Below are 18426 nucleotides of genomic sequence, written 5' to 3'. Positions count from 1 at the left end.
TCCTTCAAGGAGTAAATGGGAGTCAATTGGGCGTTAGCTCAAAAACCCAACATTAGCATGCATTTCGTGAACAAGAAGTACAACATTGCAAATCGTTTCCGATATGTGAGATACTTAACTTGTTCCATGTAATATCGTATAGCTTTGGAATCGTAACGTTGCGTACTTTTGAGGAAAATAGCAGGTTTCTCGACTCATACCCGGACTTTAAGAAGGGATTACGTAACGATTAGTTTAGCAACCGTGTGACGCAACATAACAACATTAACGCGATTGGTCGACAGTCTGCTGGGTGGAGGCTTATACCTAATTCATTGTCCAATGGGATTCCTATCTCCTACTTTCTCGAACATCTCTGCCTGAAGCTGAGCTAAAGGTTGCAGACACATTCGATTCGACTTTTCTTCCTGTCTCCGATTCAGGAATGTACATGTGAAAGAAACGATTCTGTGAAATGGCGTCATGCGATACAATGTTGCTGTCCAAGTAGGAGTCAAACAAGAACGACAAAGCAGTGGGAAAAAAATCCTGTAACATCGCTTGTTTTGGATATCGCTAACTAGCTAGTTAACGACGTTGGCCCAACAATAACACCGTATGTATCTAGCTAGCTTGTTAGTAACGCAATGTTCCTTGTGTTTTTCTTTGTGTTTCTTGTCATCTATACATGCATTTTTGTATTTATGTAACTATATTGTTTATTTAGCCTTCTATTAAGAGCATCTCTTTACGACAGTACCGGGGGTTCTCAATCAGCTCATTTGTAGACGTTAACATTGTCATTGGGAATTAGGGTTTAGCATATATATTTAAGTGTGTGTGTGTGTGTGTGTGTGTGTGTGTGTGTGTGTGTGTGTATGTATGTATGTATGTATGTATGTATGTATGTATGTATGTATGTATGTATGTATGTATGTATGTATGTATGTATGTATGTATGTGTGTGTTTTTAAAGGTATGTTGTTTCTGTCCACTTGATAGACACAGCCGTTAGATAAGTGTCATACAAATTGGGATAAAGGGACGGGCTCCAGTGATCAAGACAAAGCTTTTATGACAAACACATGTTAATGCTCTCGTGAGCACTCACTGTACGTTCACGTTCCCTTCTTCCAGGAAGTTCTATTCCTCACTGGTATCATTTTTCTCTCTGTGGCAATTTGTCTTACTGTCAACAAAAACCTCAGTAGACCGTGTGATTGATTTCTGAGCTGGTGTCAACACAACATAAATGTAGACGTAAGCTAAAACAATCTTGTGATCTCTAAATTGTGTGACTCGGCAGGATGTGGAAATACTCTTTTTGTCAGTCTCTCTTCTGTCAATGAATGTCACTATCACTAGAATATTGTACTGACAGCTCTTGATGTGTTTGTTTACTTAAATTATGTCAAATGCCACCTAAATGGATAATAAAGGGGGCTGGCAATTGCAGAACTACAAGGAGCACATGTGCTCCTAAATTGAGAAATGTAGTCTCACACAAATGCATTTAGGAGCACAAGGACAAATATTTGAGGTAATAAAGCTAGAATAGTACATTTTAGACGCACTGGTGCTCCTAAATTAAAATGTCAAGAAGTACAGCAAAATATTTATATGCAAGTAAAATGGTCACACTGTAGAGCCCTGTAACAATGTGTTTTTCATGGGGTTATTTGTTCAGCTTGTTGTCAGCATAACCACCGGAGATATCTTATGTGTATGTCACAGCGTGTCATGTGGGAGTAACTCTCATCCCTGGAGGCGAGATGCTAGCCACACAGACCCCAGATACAGGGCCAGAGGCAAAAGACGTCAAGCAGGTAGGCTAAACCTTTTTTACTGTTAATGGCCCACCCAATCCCATAAACCACTTCCATGTGACTCTGAAAAGGTGATCAGATCTCTCTCACAGACACTGTTTTAGTGACACATCGACCCTGTCTATGTGTGACCAATGTTAGTATTTTAAGCCTAAGTTAATATTTATTTCTTAGCCTAATGTTTATTGCTTACTGGGATGCCCTAATTCACATTTCTTACAGACATTGAAGTCCAGGTTACTATGTTAAACTCGTTAGCCTATATGACATGGCATAGTTATTCACGTAAGTGACCGTGTGGACAAGTAGCTGGGGTCGCGTTAGAATTCAAAAATATGCATTTTCAAAATGCAGACCATCAAAAAAAATCTGTGTTTAAACCAGTTCACCAGCGTTTTATATTGAAAGAAAACTGTGTTTTATGCTTCAATAGAGTCATCGGGTGCTTGCAACTATAGTTTTCCTTCGCAGAAAATACATAAGTGCAACACATTCGACAGAAAATGGCATCATTTTCATCAGATGACAACAGAAGTGCAACACCATTTGGCTAATAGTCACAAGTAAATGAGCTTACAATAAAAAAGCAAGGTATTTTTGGCAAAACAATGCATGGCCAGATCTTTAGAATGTTTATCATAGAAAAATGCAGCCAGCTACATTTCTTAATGTTTTGCTGGAAGTTAATCTTACATTTTACAGGAGAAAAGTAGGCTACACCGAGAAAAGTACAGGAGAAAAGTAGCGACGCATCAGTCAGAGCACTGTCTGCTGATAGAATGCCTGTTTGTGAATTTTCATCCAAGTGAAGTGCAACTGAAGCACACAATTAGTCTGATGCACAGCAGAAATTACAATAAGAAGCATTTTAAATCTGCGTTTACAAAACGCAACAAGATATTTCTTATGCGTTTTTATCTCTTTTTTTGCGTGAAAAAACAGATTTCTGCTTTAATGCGGCCCCTGATGTAGTGGCGTTTTTATGTCACAGTTTGTGATTGCACTACTTTATAACAGACGCTTTAAACTAAGTGACTAAAATAAGTTTCAGATATTGATTTTATGTTTGTTTAAGTGGTGTAGGCTATCTTTGCTGTTCTAGTAATAGACTGCAAAACGCACCATTATATGATGCAAAATGTCTCATACCGCCTTTGTTTCTGGTTTTTAAAAGTTATACATCTAGAAAATTTGATTACTGACATGCAAAACAATTTGGGTCTATATCAATAACGGGCTAATGAATCAAATACTAAAAGATAGTTTTTGGGTGGAGTTTTCCTTTAACTGACCTCTGTTGATGTTTGATTTAGGCTAGATGTTGTGCAATGTAGTCTGTGGGATAAATGTCATAGATAATCAATAATATGCTGTCATTGTCAAGTTTTATCGACAACGTCAATGAGGCAAAGGATTGTTTTATTAATTCAAATTGTAGGCTAGTGTCCACTGTTCCTGTTTTCTGGGGAAAATAAAGATAAAAAGTGTTCCTATTTGTAGTCGGCCATTTTGACAAACATGTATTTGGTCAAGTGTTATTAGATGCCCAGAACACGCTTTGTTATGAATGCCAAAACCCATTCCAGCCCAACAGTAGCTCATAAATAATCTGTTTTGTGTGTTATTGCATAAAATGGATTTTCTCTGGCCCTTTCGCCAGTGTCAGCTGACATCAGGCGACTAGTATGTGTGTCAGGGTATGTTTCATGTTCACATGGCTAATGACCCTTCCCGAAGTGATGACACATCTTTTCTGCCATCATTTTGTTTCCAATTTCGGGGGAAGTCCATTGCGAAATTGTGGCACTTCAAACAGTTGAAGACATTTGGAAATGTTTCAGCTGTTGGGCTATGTGATTTAACCCAACCTTATCATTTCTTTAGTGGATTAAGGAGAAGTTGGCGTGGTCACTCAAGGCGTTGCAGAAGCGCTACGTGACAACCGATGTCGTGGTTACCAGCGAGGACGGTGACGCCAACCTGCTGTGCTGCACACTGGAGGCCATCTTTATCCACGGCATCAAGAGCAAATATGTTCGCTCCGAGGCCGGGGGACGCGGCAGGAAAGGGGGGTCCCGGGGACCCCTCCCCCAACCTGTGTTCTGGAGCCTGCTCAAGACGGTCACTCACGGGTGGGTCGATGCCTGAAGCTGTACAATGAGAATCCCACTTCCCCAAAAGATAGCCCTACAGACGCCTCTAGTGCAGTGTCTCCACCCTCAATCACGTTAGTGTGCTAGAGAAGTTGAATTTCAGATAATGGGATGTTTATATCCTCTTATGTTGCAATAAGTGTGTATAACAAATCACAGAATGTTATTAATTTACAGTAGTAAAGCAGAATGCTATTTATTTACAGTAGTTAAGCAGAATAATGTTTATTTACAGTGGTTAAGCTGAATGCTTTTTATCTACACAAGTTAAGCAGAATGACAATAGTAAAGGTTTCAGATCAGATGGTGTAGCTTGTTTCAATATGTGTAGTGTATACTGTACATTAAACAATTCTCTGTAATGATAAATGATGTAATGTCTCCTCCTGGTGCCCTCAGTGACGTGATCACGGAGCTGGAGAAGCTGAGCTTCGTGGGTACGGACACGGGTCGCTGCCGGGCCTGGCTGCGGCTGGCCCTCAACCACGGCCTGATGGAGTGCTACCTGGCCTCCCTGTTCCGCGAGGGCTCCAAACTGCAGGCCCACTACCAGCCCTCCGCCCTGCTTCTGGACCCTGAGGAACGTGAGGTGCTGCTCAGTTACATCCAGGGCTTGGCCTCCCTCACCTTCAACCTCTCTTACAAATCGGCCGTGCTCAACGAGTGGACCACCACCCCTCTGGCTCTGGCTGGCCTCTGCCCTGCCGCCCAGGCTGAAGCGCTCGACCTCCCCTTTCTCACCAAGCGCAAGGAATCCTGGGATACGGCGTCACAGTCGTCCGGCGGGTCGGATACGGTTGAAGTGCAGCGAGGGGGGCCAGGGGTACTGGGGAAGGGGATTGGGGGGGTCTCAGGGTTTAAGACCCCACTGAATTCATCCAATTTGAGCCTGGACACCACAGGGTCATCTCAGCTCTCCTCCAGTCTGAGTTCTGACAGTCTGCTTCAAGGTCACGACCCCAAGAGCCCAGACAAGGAGACCTGGCCATGTGACCTGGAAATCTCCAACATGGAGAACAATGGCAATGCCAAGAGGCCTCTCAAAGAGTAAGTAATGTGTGGGGGTTGTTAGTGTACCTGTGCTAATAAATGAGGTCCTTGGCAGATCACCAAAGCAGTATTAGACATGGGCCTAAATAATTTCTGCATTTAGCAAATGCTTTTATCCAAAGCAACTTGAGCTAAATGCCTGTAGGCATACTTATGCAAGAATGAAACCCACCACAATTATGGTGATGCAAGCAACATGATTCGACTAACAATGTTTAAAGAAATGTATTAAATACTTAAAGGAACTGTCTAACATGTTGTCCCTTGTTTTATTTGGTGATTTCTGACGACCTCTGTCATCTCCTATTTTCTGTAACCATGCAGTGTTCTGGCAGACTTCAGGGAGAGTGCCCATTCCAGTCAGGACTCCATGCGCGAGGATTCATACGTGTCCACCCCCGGCGCAGACCATCTCTCTGAGAACACTGCCTTCAGTGGCTCCGACAGCGAGACCCAGGGGCATGTCACACATCTCACTGGCCCCTCTAACCCTGCTTCACTGGGGTCAGACCAGGAGGAGCCTTCCACTAAGACCCACGTCCCCTCCAACGTGTACTCGCACATTGAAGGGCCCTCCAGTCTCAGTGACTGTGTGGAGAGCACATCGACAACTCCTCACCTGCCTGTCACTGAGACGCCACAGGAGAAAAAAACGGAATGTTCTGTTAAGAGCGCCTCGGAGCCTTCAGCCCACATGAACCTGCACCGCACTACCAGCGTGCTCAGTCGGACGGTGTCTACAGACTCAGTCGCAGTAAATTTAATCTCTCTCTTATTCCCTCCCATTCCTCTGTCTGTCTGACTCGTCATGTGATTTACCTTAAAGAGCGACTGCCTTTTAAAAGTAACGAATCCCTTTGAAAATGGCCTATGTGGCATCGATATGAGTCAGAAACAGTTATTATCGTGTCAAAATTGACGACAAAGTGTAAGTATGATAATTTTGGTCATAAAGTCAGTCTAGCCTAAAACGGAGTTTGTAGCATCCGTGCGTATAACAGGTAAGTTGCCGTTTGGTGTTGATGATGTCCATTTACCTTTAGCATGGGGTGAACAGCCGCGGTGATTGCTCTCTATCCAATAGCATAGACAGTGAGACAGACCTGCCCAGCAGCTCTGACTTGGTTTACATAAGACATGTTGCAAATTTTTTAACTTGAGAAGTACTGCACCAAACATCCTTTAGTTAGGTGTATAATTGTGCAACGAAAACATCTTCGACAAAAACATCTAAATTAATTATCGATTTCTTGAGTTGTCTTAGATTCATTCTGGGGATTTTAAGGAAGTGAAATAGGCTTCCACGTCTACCGTGTCTCATTTTTCTAATGGGTAACAGAAAAAACGTGCTAATCGGTGTGTTCAGTCGCTCTTTAAGTTATTTGAGTTCTCCTTGACCTTTGCCCTAGATAATGATATATTTTCCACTGTAGTCTAGGCTGCATTAGTAGAATTTATATTGTGCAAAGCTTTGCTAAATAGTAAAGCATCTGTGGGTTTATATGGTTACAAGCTGAAACAACAATTATTTCCAGATTTGATAAATTAGCAACCAATCACCACTAAGACCCATTTACCCTTTCTTAGCATTCCCACTCCTGGATCTCTGAGGATGACATCTATAAGCCACACCTTGAGGAACTGGCTGACCCCGAAGAGTCTTTGCTAGGGTCTGGCCCAGCTTGTGTGAACGGATTTACCTCTCCCCCTCCAGAGCCCGAGACCCCCCAGTCTCCCCCCAGCGTGGTTCACCGCAGGCAGATAGGTAAGCTCCCAAAACCAGGGACACCAACTCTTCTAGCACTTCTTGTACACAGAACACCTTGTGATGCAGTCTGTTGTAACCACCATACGAATGGCCTTGGTCATGAGGTGACAGTATGCCAAAGGATTGTTCCTAGTTTTCAGCACATGTTGTTCTGGTCTTTGTCACACTTTAGTTCAAGGAAATTAAGTTCAAGGAAATTAAGATGAACCAAAGACTTGGTTGTTCAATGGCAGGGTTTGTGAGTCATTGGTTACTGTTGCAACCTCGGCCAAAATATTCCAAGGAAGCTCCGTTCCTCATTCAGAAACCCTACACAATGATCTCAAACTGTGTTTTTAATATATAATAAAATTCAACACAGACAACCCCTTGCTAATCAGGAGACTGTTGAGTATGTTATGGTGGACTGTCATTACAATTGCTTCACAGGAACCTGGTACAAGTAAGTTTGTAGCGTGGCTAGCTAGCCACTGAATGGACACTGAATGCGCTGTCATGCAGACAAAGCTACTACTAACCCCTTTTGGAGCTAACTAGTTCCCTCAAGTCGTATCCTGATGTCAACAACAGATGATGTTGTAGTTCTATTCATAATATAGCTAACTTATCTAACATACTGTACATTTCAAGAAAACAAGTTATATTAACTGGCTAGCTAGCAAGCGTTAGCAACGTTTGGTGGTCAATGAGACTGAGCTAGCTAACCGGCTGAGCTAGCAAACAATGTAACAAAAGTATAATTTAGGATGAAAAAAATACTACAACAGGCTCTACATTTCAGGTACCCCTGGTGCACTGTTATTCAGCCATTTAAACAATTTGTCTTCTTTTTCATGAATGCTCTCCGTTTTTCCATAGCTTTCAGTGGCTTTAATGCGTTTGAAACGTGAGCTTGTCCGATGTGTCCATTGGAGCACTGCGGTTGGTTGCTCAAATGTATGGGGCGGGGCTTAGCAAAGGGTCAATTGTGAAACAAATATCTAGGCTCAAACCAGGAAGAACTTTTTAGTCCTACCAGTAATGTTCATGAATTCTCTTACCTTTTTGGTATATGATCGTGCTTCCTCGTTTTTGCTGACAACTTCACAGAATTATTGGTACTTCCTCCTTATGGTATGTTTGAATATCATTTTTGCCCGGTGGTTTCATGTTCAGATAAAACCTGTTATACCGGTTTAGTGTCATTAAAAAAATAAGTTTTTTTTGGGTGGCATGCAAATTTTTATCTGGACAGAAATTAGACCCATGCACTTTAGAGATCTGTTGTGCAGTTTTTCTATAGCATCCTTGTTGACTTAACTCGTTCTTTCTCTCCCTCTTCTCTTTCACTCTTTCTCTCTGTCCTTCAGGCCTCTCCAACCCTTTCCGCGGACTGCTGAAGCTGGGCCACCTGGAGCGGCGGGGCACGGTGGGCATGTGGCGCGACTACTACTGCGAACTCTCGCCCTTCGAGTTCCGCCTCTACCTGAATGCAGAGGAGCGCACCTGCTGCGACAATTGCTCCCTGTTGCGTTGCGAGGACGCCCGCGTCACCTCGGCCGAGGGCCGCTTCGACCTTGCCTTCCCCGGGAAAAGGCTCCTCATGCGGGCGGCCAACCTCGATGAGGCCGAGGACTGGGTGGACCGCATTGCTGAAGCCGTCAACAAGTGCCGCCCGCTTCACCTCATTGATGACCAGTGGGAGGTGCTGCAGCTCTCTGACAGCAGTGTAACCCAGGATGAGCCCCCAAAATCTTCCCCTTCATCCACCTCCTCCGTACCCGCCAGTCCCGAGCGAGGGGGGACTGTGGTTGAGCAGGAGCAACAGCTGGAGCTGGACTGGACGCGTCCCACAGACCCAGAGTCAGACGCCATTAAGGAAGCGGTGCTGTACTTCTGCCAGGACTCCGAGGCTCGCAACTGGACTCCTCTCGTCTTCTCCCTCTCCTTAGAAACTCTCAAGGGCTTCTGGATGCAAGGCGGGCAGAAGGTGCTGCGCTGCTCCCACCCAATCGAGGGGATCCGAGACGTGGTCCCAGACGTTTCTCTGGGTGGACCAGCCTTCTTTAGGGTTGTAACGGCCAGGGATACGCTCAAGCTGAGGGCCAAGAGCTCTGAGGAGGCACGTGCCTGGAGGGGCCTCATCAGGGGAGCCCTGGACTCCTACCTGGAAAGTGGAGAAGACTGGGAGCCTGAGAGCCCCGGGGTGGCACCTGGGGCGGGAGGGAACATCCACAGACTGGTGCAGCATAGACTGAAGGGGGACGGGGTGCTGCTGGCCCATCTATGCACAGTGCCCACAGAGAAGGGACTGGACCTTCAGGGCTTCAAGTGTGCAGGTAGCTCTAAATCTCATCAACCTACTAGTTGTTACAGGCAATACCACAGTAACAGTGACACTGATGCTCAGATTTTTCAAGTCAAGCAAAAACAAAGGATTGCAAACAAGAACATTTTACAAAAACACATTTACTTAAAGAACAATGCATATGCAAAGTTTGGTAACAAAATGACGGCACAAACTGTCATTTTGTTACCAAACTTGCATCTCCACTGTTTTTCAAGTGTTTTTTGTAAAATTTTCAGTGGAAATTGCTAAAAGTGGACCTTGTCCATAGAGTTGTATGGTTTGTTTAACTTTGCAATCATAATTATTTTTTAAGTGACAAATCTTAGTCTGTGTCAATCTGTTACCGTGGAATTGCCCTTAACCAGGCAACACTTTAGTTTCCATTAAGTTACCTTACCATGCCGTTAATGGGAGAGACCGTGTGTGTACAGTTGAAGTAGGAGGTTTACATACACTTAGGTTAGAGTCATCAAAACTCGTTTTTCAACCACTCCACAAATTTCTTGTTAACAAACTATAGTTTTGGCAAGTCGGTTAGGACATCTACTTTGTGCATGACACAAGTCATTTTTCCAACAATTGTTTACAGACAGATTATTTCACTTATAATTCACTGTATCACAATTCCAGTGGGTCAGAAGTTTACATACACAAAGTTGACTGTGCCTTTTAAACAGCTTGGAAAATTCCAGAAAATTATGTCATGGCTTTAGAAGCTTCCGATAGGCTAATTGACATCATTTGAGTCAATTGGAGGTCTACCCTTGGATGTATTTCAAGGCCTACCCCCAAACTCAGTACCTCTTTGCTTGACATCATGGGGAAAAAAAATAAAAAATCAGCTAAGACCTCAGAAAAAAAAATTGTAGACCTCCACAAGTCTGGTTCATCCTTGGGAACAATTTCCAAATGCCTGAAGGTACCACGTTCATCTGTACAAACAATAGTACGCAAGTATAAACACCATGGGACCACGCAGCCGTCATACTGCTCAGGAAGGAGATGCGTTCTGTCTCCTAGAGATGAACGTACTTTGGTGTGAAAAGTGCAAATCAATCCCAGAACAACAGTAAAGGACCTTGTGAAGATGCTGGAGGAAACAGGTAAAAAAGTATCTATATCCACAGTCAAAAGAGTCCTGTAGCGACATAACCTGAAAGGCGGCTCAGCAAGGAAGAAGCCACTGCTCCAAAACCGCCATAAAAAAGCCAGACTACGGTTTGCAGCTGCACATGGGGACAAAGATCGTACTTTTTGGAGAAATGTCCTCTGGTCTGATGAAACAAAAATAGAACTGTTTGGCCATAATGACCACCGTTATGTTTGAGGATAAAGGGGGAGGCTTGCAAGCCGAAGAACACCATCCCAACCGTGAAGTACGGGGGTGGCAGCATCATGTTGTAGGGGTGCTTTTCTGCAGGAGGGACTGGTGCACTTCACAAAATAGATGGCATCATGAGGTAGGAAAATTGTGGTTATATTGAAGCAACATCTCAAGACATCAGTCAGGAAGTTAAAGCTTGGTCGCAAATGGGTCTTCCAAATGGACAATGACCCCAAGCATACTTCCAAAGTTGTAGCAAAATGGCTAAAGGACAACAAAGTCAAGGTATTGGAGTGGCCATCACAAAGCCCTGACCTCAATCCTATAGAAAATGTGTGGGCAGAACTGAAAAAGTGTGTGGGAGCAAGGAGGCCTACAAACCTGACTCAGTTACACCAGCTCTGTCAGGAGGAATGGGCCAAAATTCACCCAACTTATTGTGGGAAGCTTGTGGAAGGCCACCCAAAACGTTTGACCCAAGTTAAGCAATTTAAAGGCAATGCTACCAAATACTAATTGAGTGTATGTAAACTTCTGACCCACTGGGAATGTGATGAAAGAAATAAAAACTGAAATAAATAATTCTCTCTACTATTATTTTGACATTTCACATTCTTAAAATAAAGTTGTGTTCCTAACTGACCTTAAACATGGACTAAATGTCAGGAATTGTAAAAAACTGAGTTTAAATGTATTTGGCTTAGGTGTACAGTGAGGGAAAAAAGTATTTGATCCCCTGCTGATTTTGTACATTTGCCCACTGACAAAGAAATGATCAGTCTATAATTTTAATGGTAGGTTTATTTGAACAGTGAGAGACAGAATAACAACAAAAAAATCCAGAAAAACGCATGTCAAAATTTTTATAAAATGTTTTGCATTTTAATGAGGGTAATAAGTATTTGACCCCTCTGCAAAACATGACTTAGTATTTGGTGGCAAAACCCTTGTTGGCAATCAGAGGTCAGATGTTTCTTGTAGTTGGCCACCAGGTTTGCACACATCTCAGGAGGGATTTTGTCCCACTCCTCTTTGCAGATCTTCTCCAAGTCATTAAGGTTTCGAGGCTGACGTTTGGCAACTCGAACCTTCAGCTCCCTCCGCAGATTTTCTATGGGATTAAGGTCTGGAGACTGGCTAGGCCACTCCAGGACCTTAATGTGCTTCTTCTTAAGCAACTTCTTTGTTGCCTTGGCTGTGTGTTTTGGGTCATTGTCATGCTGGAATACCCATCCACGACCCATTTTCAATGCACTGGCTGAGGGAAGGAGGTTCTCACCCAAGATTTGACGGTACATGGCCCCGTCCATCATCCCTTTAATGCAGTGAAGTTGTCCTGTCCCCTTAGCAGAATAACACCCCCAAAGCATAATGTTTCCACCTCCATGTTTGACGGTGGGGATGGTGTTCTTGGGGTCATGGGCAGCATTCCTCCTCCTCCAAACACGGCGAGTTGAGTTGATGCCAAAGAGCTCCATTTTGGTATCATCTGACCACAACACTTTCACCCAGTTGTCCTCTGAATCATTCAGATGTTCATTGGCAAACTTCAGACGGGCATGTATATGTGCTTTCTTGAGCAGGGGGACCTTGCGGTGCTGCAGGATTTCAGTCCTTCACGGCGTAGTGTGTTACCAATTGTTTTCTTGGTGACTATGGTCCCAGCTGCCTTGAGATCATTGACAAAATTCTCCCGTGTAGTTCTGGGCTGATTCCTCACCGTTCTCATGATCATTGCAACTCCACGAGGTGAGATCTTGCATGGAGCCCCAGGCCGAGGGAGATTGACAGTTCTTTTGTGTTTCTTCCATTGCGAATAATCGCACCAACTGTTGTGACCTTCTTACCAAGCTGCTTGGCGATGGTCTTGTAGCCCATTCCAGCCTTGTGTAGGTCTACAATCTTGTCCCTAACATCCTTGGAGAGCTCTTTGGTCTTGGCCATGGTGGAGAGTTTGGAATCTGATTGATTGATTGCTTCTGTGGACAGGTGTCCTTTATACAGGTAACAAGCTGAGATTAGGAGCACTCCCTTTCAGAGTGAGCTCCTAATCTCAGCTCGTTACCTGTATAAAAGACACCTGGGAGCCAGAAATCTTTCTGATTGAGAGGGGGTCAAATACTTATTTCCCTCATTAAAATGCAAATCATTTTATAACATTCTTGACATGCGTTTTTCTGGATTTTTTGTTGTTGTTGTTATTCTGTCTCTCACTGTTCATTAAAATTATAGACTGATAATTTCTTTGTCAGTGGGCAAACGTACAAAATCAGCAGGAGATCAAATACGTTTTTCCCTCACTGTATGTAAACTTCCGACTTTAACTGTATTAACGCCTTTCTTCTCTGCAGGTTGTCCAAAGGTGATCGGCGTCTCCCGAGGGAAAGCCAGACTGTGTGAGTTCTCAGGGCAGTACTACTGCGTCGCTTGTCACCAGGGCGACACCATCGTCATACCCTCCCGCATGGTGCACAACTGGGACCTCGCACCTCGGGAGGTGAGTCTCAAGGGTCTATGGACCACACACACACACAGTATTTGTGCCAAAGTATATCAATGGTCAATAAAAAATAAAAATAATTTTCCAACATAATCATAATGGAAACATACCGTAACTTCCTCCTTGCATAACTTTTTTTTTTCTTTTACCTTTGACATTGAACTAAACCAGTACTGTTGTCCTTAATATTATTTGTGTTTGTTGTTAAAATGCTCTTGTATGCATCCTTTGCCCTGGTTGTGTAAATGTAGGTCTCCAGGCATGCCCTTAAACTGCTGGCTCAGATTGAACATGAGCCCCTGCTCAACCTTGACCTTTTGAACCCTGACCTGTGGCAGCATGCTGAGGCCATGGCCCAGGCACAGAGCCTCAGACAGAGGCTGCGTCTCCTAGGAGACTACCTGCTCACCTGCCGCAGCGGAGCGTGCAAGAACATCCAGACCAGGTGTGTGTGTGTGATCCACTTTTGTATGTTTGTCTTTTTTGTTTAAAGCTGCAATATGTAACTTTTTGGGTGACCTGACCAAATCCACATAGATATGTATGTTAGAGAACTGTCATTCTCATTGAAAGCAAGTCTAATTAGTGGTAGATATGTTCTATGTGTGCTATTTCTATGCATCCCTTAAGTTGCGTTTTTGCGTCTTTTACTTTCGGTTTTGAATACCAGCTGAAAATAAAATAGTTTGGGATATGGAAAATATATTTCACAGCAGTTTAGATGGTAAAATGATTCTCTAAACTATGCCTGCTTGTTTTGTCACATAAACTGAAATTAAGCGAAACTATTTTAATTTTAGCAACCAGGAAATGGCGGAGCGATTTCTGCATAGTGCATCTTTAAGTATTGCAGAATGAAAGTTTATCAAAGTGAGCTGGTTAACATATTGATCCTGCTTCCTGAGAACTCGGGTCATCTAGGTCATTCTTCAGGTGATCTGGACTTGGGCCAAACGGCAAAGATTAGATTAATGATTTCCACATACCAGTAAACCTTTATTGTTTAACTATTGTGTTGTTATTTTTCTCTCAAGACTGGGTCCAAGAACATACTTATTAGAGTCAAGCCATCTCTACAGTGTCATGGACTTACGACAGGTATCAATACAGTCATTACTTAATTATCCCTGTTAGTCAATTCACTTTTAAATGAAACAATGCACATTATTTACCTGCAAAACTACACCACCAAAAAACCAAGTAGATGGAGGTAAAAAGTTTCAATTTGCTTTTTCTCTCTCTCTGTGTGTGTGTGTGTGTGTGTGTGTGTGTGTGTGTTCGTTCAGATAGCGGAGGGAATGTATGTGGCCTACCTGAACATTTTGATCCAGTTTGCCTCCAACCACGTCCACCACTGTGACCTTTGCACCCAGAGGGGCTTCATCTGCCAGATGTGTCATGCCAGTGACATCATCTTCCCCTTCCAGTTTGACACCACCACCAGGTAGGGCCCTGGACATTTATCACTTCAATACACTGAAATGTAATCACTCACTGACCCTACCCCCAACCCCCCCTCACATACTCTCCCTCTGTCTCCCACACAGGTGTAAAGACTGTAAGGCCGTGTTTCACGCAACCTGCAAGGCCAAGTCGCCTTCCTGTCCACGATGCCTGCGTCTTCAGAGGTACCTCGAGAGAGATCTGCAGGACTAACCGGCAACCCTGCAGGAATGCTCTTTGTGACCCAGTGGGCTTCCCATAGCTGCAGAGACCTATGAAATGACAAACGACAAGAGCAGACATTGACATCCTGCTTCTAGGTTCTTTTTTTCTACATGAACTAACCTCAAGTGCAATTAGGAAGTGTGACTGTATGGACCGACCACAGACCAAACGTGATCAACCGAACTGGATAGTGGTAGAGCCAGGAGCTATTCGTCAACTTGCACTAACATAGAGAGGTTTCTGCTATTGACATGGTTGACAAGGTGAAGCAAGCTGATATGTTCTTACCTCTCTGAATTAGCTCTATGTCTTGAGTGTCCAAGCCAAGGAATCATATGAACAATATAATCCAGTAAAGGATGATGCCAAGAATCTCCTTGATGCAATTTCTATGACATTTATACATTGATGTTGTCATTGTTTGGGGGCTTGTGGTGTTTTGTTACCTAGTTATTTCATGTTTACAGGAAACGCTCGCTGTAAATTTGTACAGAACTTTCTGGGAAGCTCAAAGGAGCAAGTCACTCATATAAAATAAATATTAAACTGCTTCCAGTTCCACAAGACGGGATACATATATACACCTGCAAAAAAATCTGCACTTGAAAATGTTCTCAAACTTAGATCGTGCCTTCATTTTTATTTTTAACTTTTACACTCAAAAACATAATGTTCCATTGATTGTAGAATTATGTATCATGCAACATCAATGAAGTTGTGACACAAACAGAAAATTAAGAAACGGGCGATTTTAGGTACTGTAGGGTCAAAGCGTAGATTGTCATTATTGAATGTTAGTTGCCAAATGTCAACATTTGTGAGTACTTACATCTTGATACAAATCCATTAATTCAGAATGGGAATTTCTTAATTAATGTCTTGATGTTATCACCATCTGATAAGTTCTGACCACATAAAGAAAAATTATTCTGTCCAAGTTATAAGAGCTAGTCATTAATTAGATGCATTGGGTTAGGATTTATGCTCCACTTTACCCCGAAACCCTTTTGCTGCAAAATATCAGACTAGTTCCAGGCTAGCATTGAAAAGAAGCTTATAGTCTTCAGAAATGTGTTCCCCACCCATTATGGTATGCTACCAGTATGATAAGCCATATGAAATAACAGGATGTTGATTAACATAACAAAAAATGCTTATGTTGCAGCAAAACCAAAAAGCAGCTTTGTAGAGTGAGTGTTGGTTCGTTAATGTTCTTGCTTCGTAACTGAACTTCTCAATGTTTCAGGATATTCTAAATCATTTTGCATACTTGCACCTTAACACATTGGTCTGCGTTTATCCTGTAGTTATTTCATTCAATAGTTTCAGCCAGTTGTCCTCCCAGAGAAATCATGATTTTTTTTCAAAGGGTATATGGCCTTTTTAATTATTTAATGTATCATTTTGTGTGGGAATGCTTTTACCATTCAACCATTGTGAGAAGATGTCATTATTTTAAATGTTAACTGAAGGAAACGGATGGCTTTCCTGATATCTGATGCCGAGATCATGTAAGACGATGTGTAAAGCAGAATTACATACTGAAAGCAGTCCTGAAATTATGTTACACTATGCCACTGGGCTCCAATGGTTACTCACGAGGTACCAGAATATCATTACATCTCTTTTTCCCATGTTTTTATGACATATATCAAGGTTTTATTAGTAGTTAGACTGATTTGTACACATTCACAGCTAAAAGCTGAATTGCAGTATACAGACAAAAAAGAAAGAAAAAAGTTTAAGCAAAAAATATGGCATGAAGTCTCTAGTCTTGACAGCTTCTGATGGGGACTGCTCTTGGTGTGAAGGTCTCTATTCGTGTGGTCATTTTATAAATGCTAATTATTATATTATGATGAACATAAGAATAAAGACTATCTAGTTATCGTTCGCTTTGTAGTTCCATTGCATCATTCACATTTTCCAAAATAGTTTGTCTGTGTAGAAAGTGTGTACTATTGTACTACCAGTGGTGTAAAGTACTTAAGTAAAAATACTTTAAAGTACTACTTAAGTCATTATTTGGGGTGGCTGTACTTTACTATTTCACTTCACTACATTGCTAAAGAAAATAATGTACTTTTTACTCCATACATTTTCCCTGACACCCAAAAGTATTAGCTACAGTTGAAGTCGGAAGTTTACATACACCTTAGCCAAATACATTTAAACTCAGGTTTTCACAATTCCTGACATTTAATCCAAGTAAATATTCCCTGTCTTAGATCAGTTAGAATCACCACTTTATTTTAAGAATGTGAAATGTCAGAATAATAGTAGAATGATTTATTTCAGTTTTTATTTATTTCATCACATTCCCAGTGGGTCAGAAGTTTACATACACTCAATTCATATTTGGTAGCATTGCCTTTAAATTGTTTAACTTGGGTAAAATGTTTCAGGTAGCCTTCCACAAGCTTCCCACAATAAGTTGGGTGAATTTTGGCCCATTCCTCCTGACAGAGCTGGTGTAACTGAGTCAGGTTTGTTGGCCTCCTTGCTCACACATGTTCTTTTCAGTTCAGCCCACAAATTTTCTACAGGATGGAGGTCAGGGTTTTGTGATGGCCACTCCAATACCTTGACTTTGTTGTCCTTAAGCCATTTTCCTACAACTTTGGAAGTATGCTTGGTGTCATTGTCCATTTGGAAGACCCATTTGCGATCAAGCTTTTACATCCTGACTGATGTCTTGAGATGTTGCTTCAATGTATCCACATAATTTCCCTTCCTCATAATGCCATCTATTTTGTGACGTGCACCAGACCCTCCTGCAGCAAAGTAAATTATGTCGGAGTGTTCGAGTGTATACCCTTGACTGTCCGTAAATTTTAAAAACAAGAAAATGGTGCTGTCTGCTTTGCTTAATATAAGGAATTTGAAATGACTTCTACTTTTACTTTTGATACTTAAGTATATGTTAGCAATTATATTTACTTTTGATACTTAAGTACATTTAGAACCAAATACTTTTAGACTTTTACTCAATTAGTATTTTACTTGGTGAGTTTAACTTTCATTTGAGTAACTTTCTGTTAAGCTATCTATGCATTTACTCAAGTATGAAAATTGGGTACTTTTTCCATTACTGTATTATTTTAGAATTTTCATTGCTTTCATCACATTGAAGTAGTGTCCAGCAAAGTATACTGCATCAAAAAAGCATACAATGCCTCATCAAGATACAGTTCTAAACCGACATGTCGCACTCCAGTCCAACAGGTGGCGATAAAGTCATACACCCCCAATAACATCAAGGCGAGTGTATGTCATTTCCGGTTTTTCTGTTTCGTACATGGTGTATATTTGTGTAATTTATTGATAATATAAACATGTTGATATTAAATCAATCACTAAATCACTTGCAATACACAATAAGTAGGCCTACTCTAGATGAGGTGTAGATTAGAAAAGTGATAGCGTCTGAAAAAAAATATAGTAGTAATATAGTAATGGTGCAGAAGGTAATACGTGCATTAAACCCAAAACTAACTGGTAAATGCACCACCTGACCTCTTTTTTTTTAATTATTATTTTATTTTAATTTTTTATGAACACAACAAATACAAAAAAACAACAGAAATATACAAACGAGTAGAAAACCTAACAGACAGGGGTATTACATATCAAGATTCATTTTAAATTTGTTAAATACTTTTATGGTGCATATTGCTTTTTTGTTTTTACATTTACTGATCATTTCAAAATAATATTTCAATTCTATCTTAAATAATGTGAAAAGGGGTTTGTTCTCTGCCCACTTCATTTTATGGACAAAGAATCTTCCATGAAAAATAAACAAATGAACAATGAAAGTTAAATCAGG

General features: G+C 41.8%; 1 protein-coding gene across 1 annotated transcript; it reads left to right on the top strand.

Moving 5' to 3' along the window:
* The first annotated feature begins 334 nt into the window (after window positions 1-334).
* Window positions 335-16490, top strand: LOC106579266 (pleckstrin homology domain-containing family M member 1). Its single transcript, XM_014159021.3, has 12 exons — window positions 335-595; window positions 1714-1805; window positions 3690-3937; window positions 4358-5005; window positions 5333-5762; window positions 6596-6773; window positions 8126-9094; window positions 12781-12926; window positions 13181-13374; window positions 13964-14027; window positions 14216-14373; window positions 14477-16490. The coding sequence occupies exons 2-12, from the start codon at window positions 1752-1754 to the stop codon at window positions 14583-14585; spliced, it is 3198 nt and encodes a 1065-aa protein (XP_014014496.2). The 5' UTR covers window positions 335-595; window positions 1714-1751; the 3' UTR covers window positions 14586-16490.
* Window positions 16491-18426: the final 1936 nt, after the last annotated feature.

The sequence above is a fragment of the Salmo salar genome, chromosome 19, assembly GCF_965601325.2.
Source record: "Salmo salar chromosome 19, fSalSal1, whole genome shotgun sequence".
NCBI lineage: Eukaryota > Metazoa > Chordata > Actinopteri > Salmoniformes > Salmonidae > Salmo > Salmo salar.
Note: the sequence above shows the minus strand (reverse complement) of the source record. Positions and strands in the feature narration are given on the sequence as shown.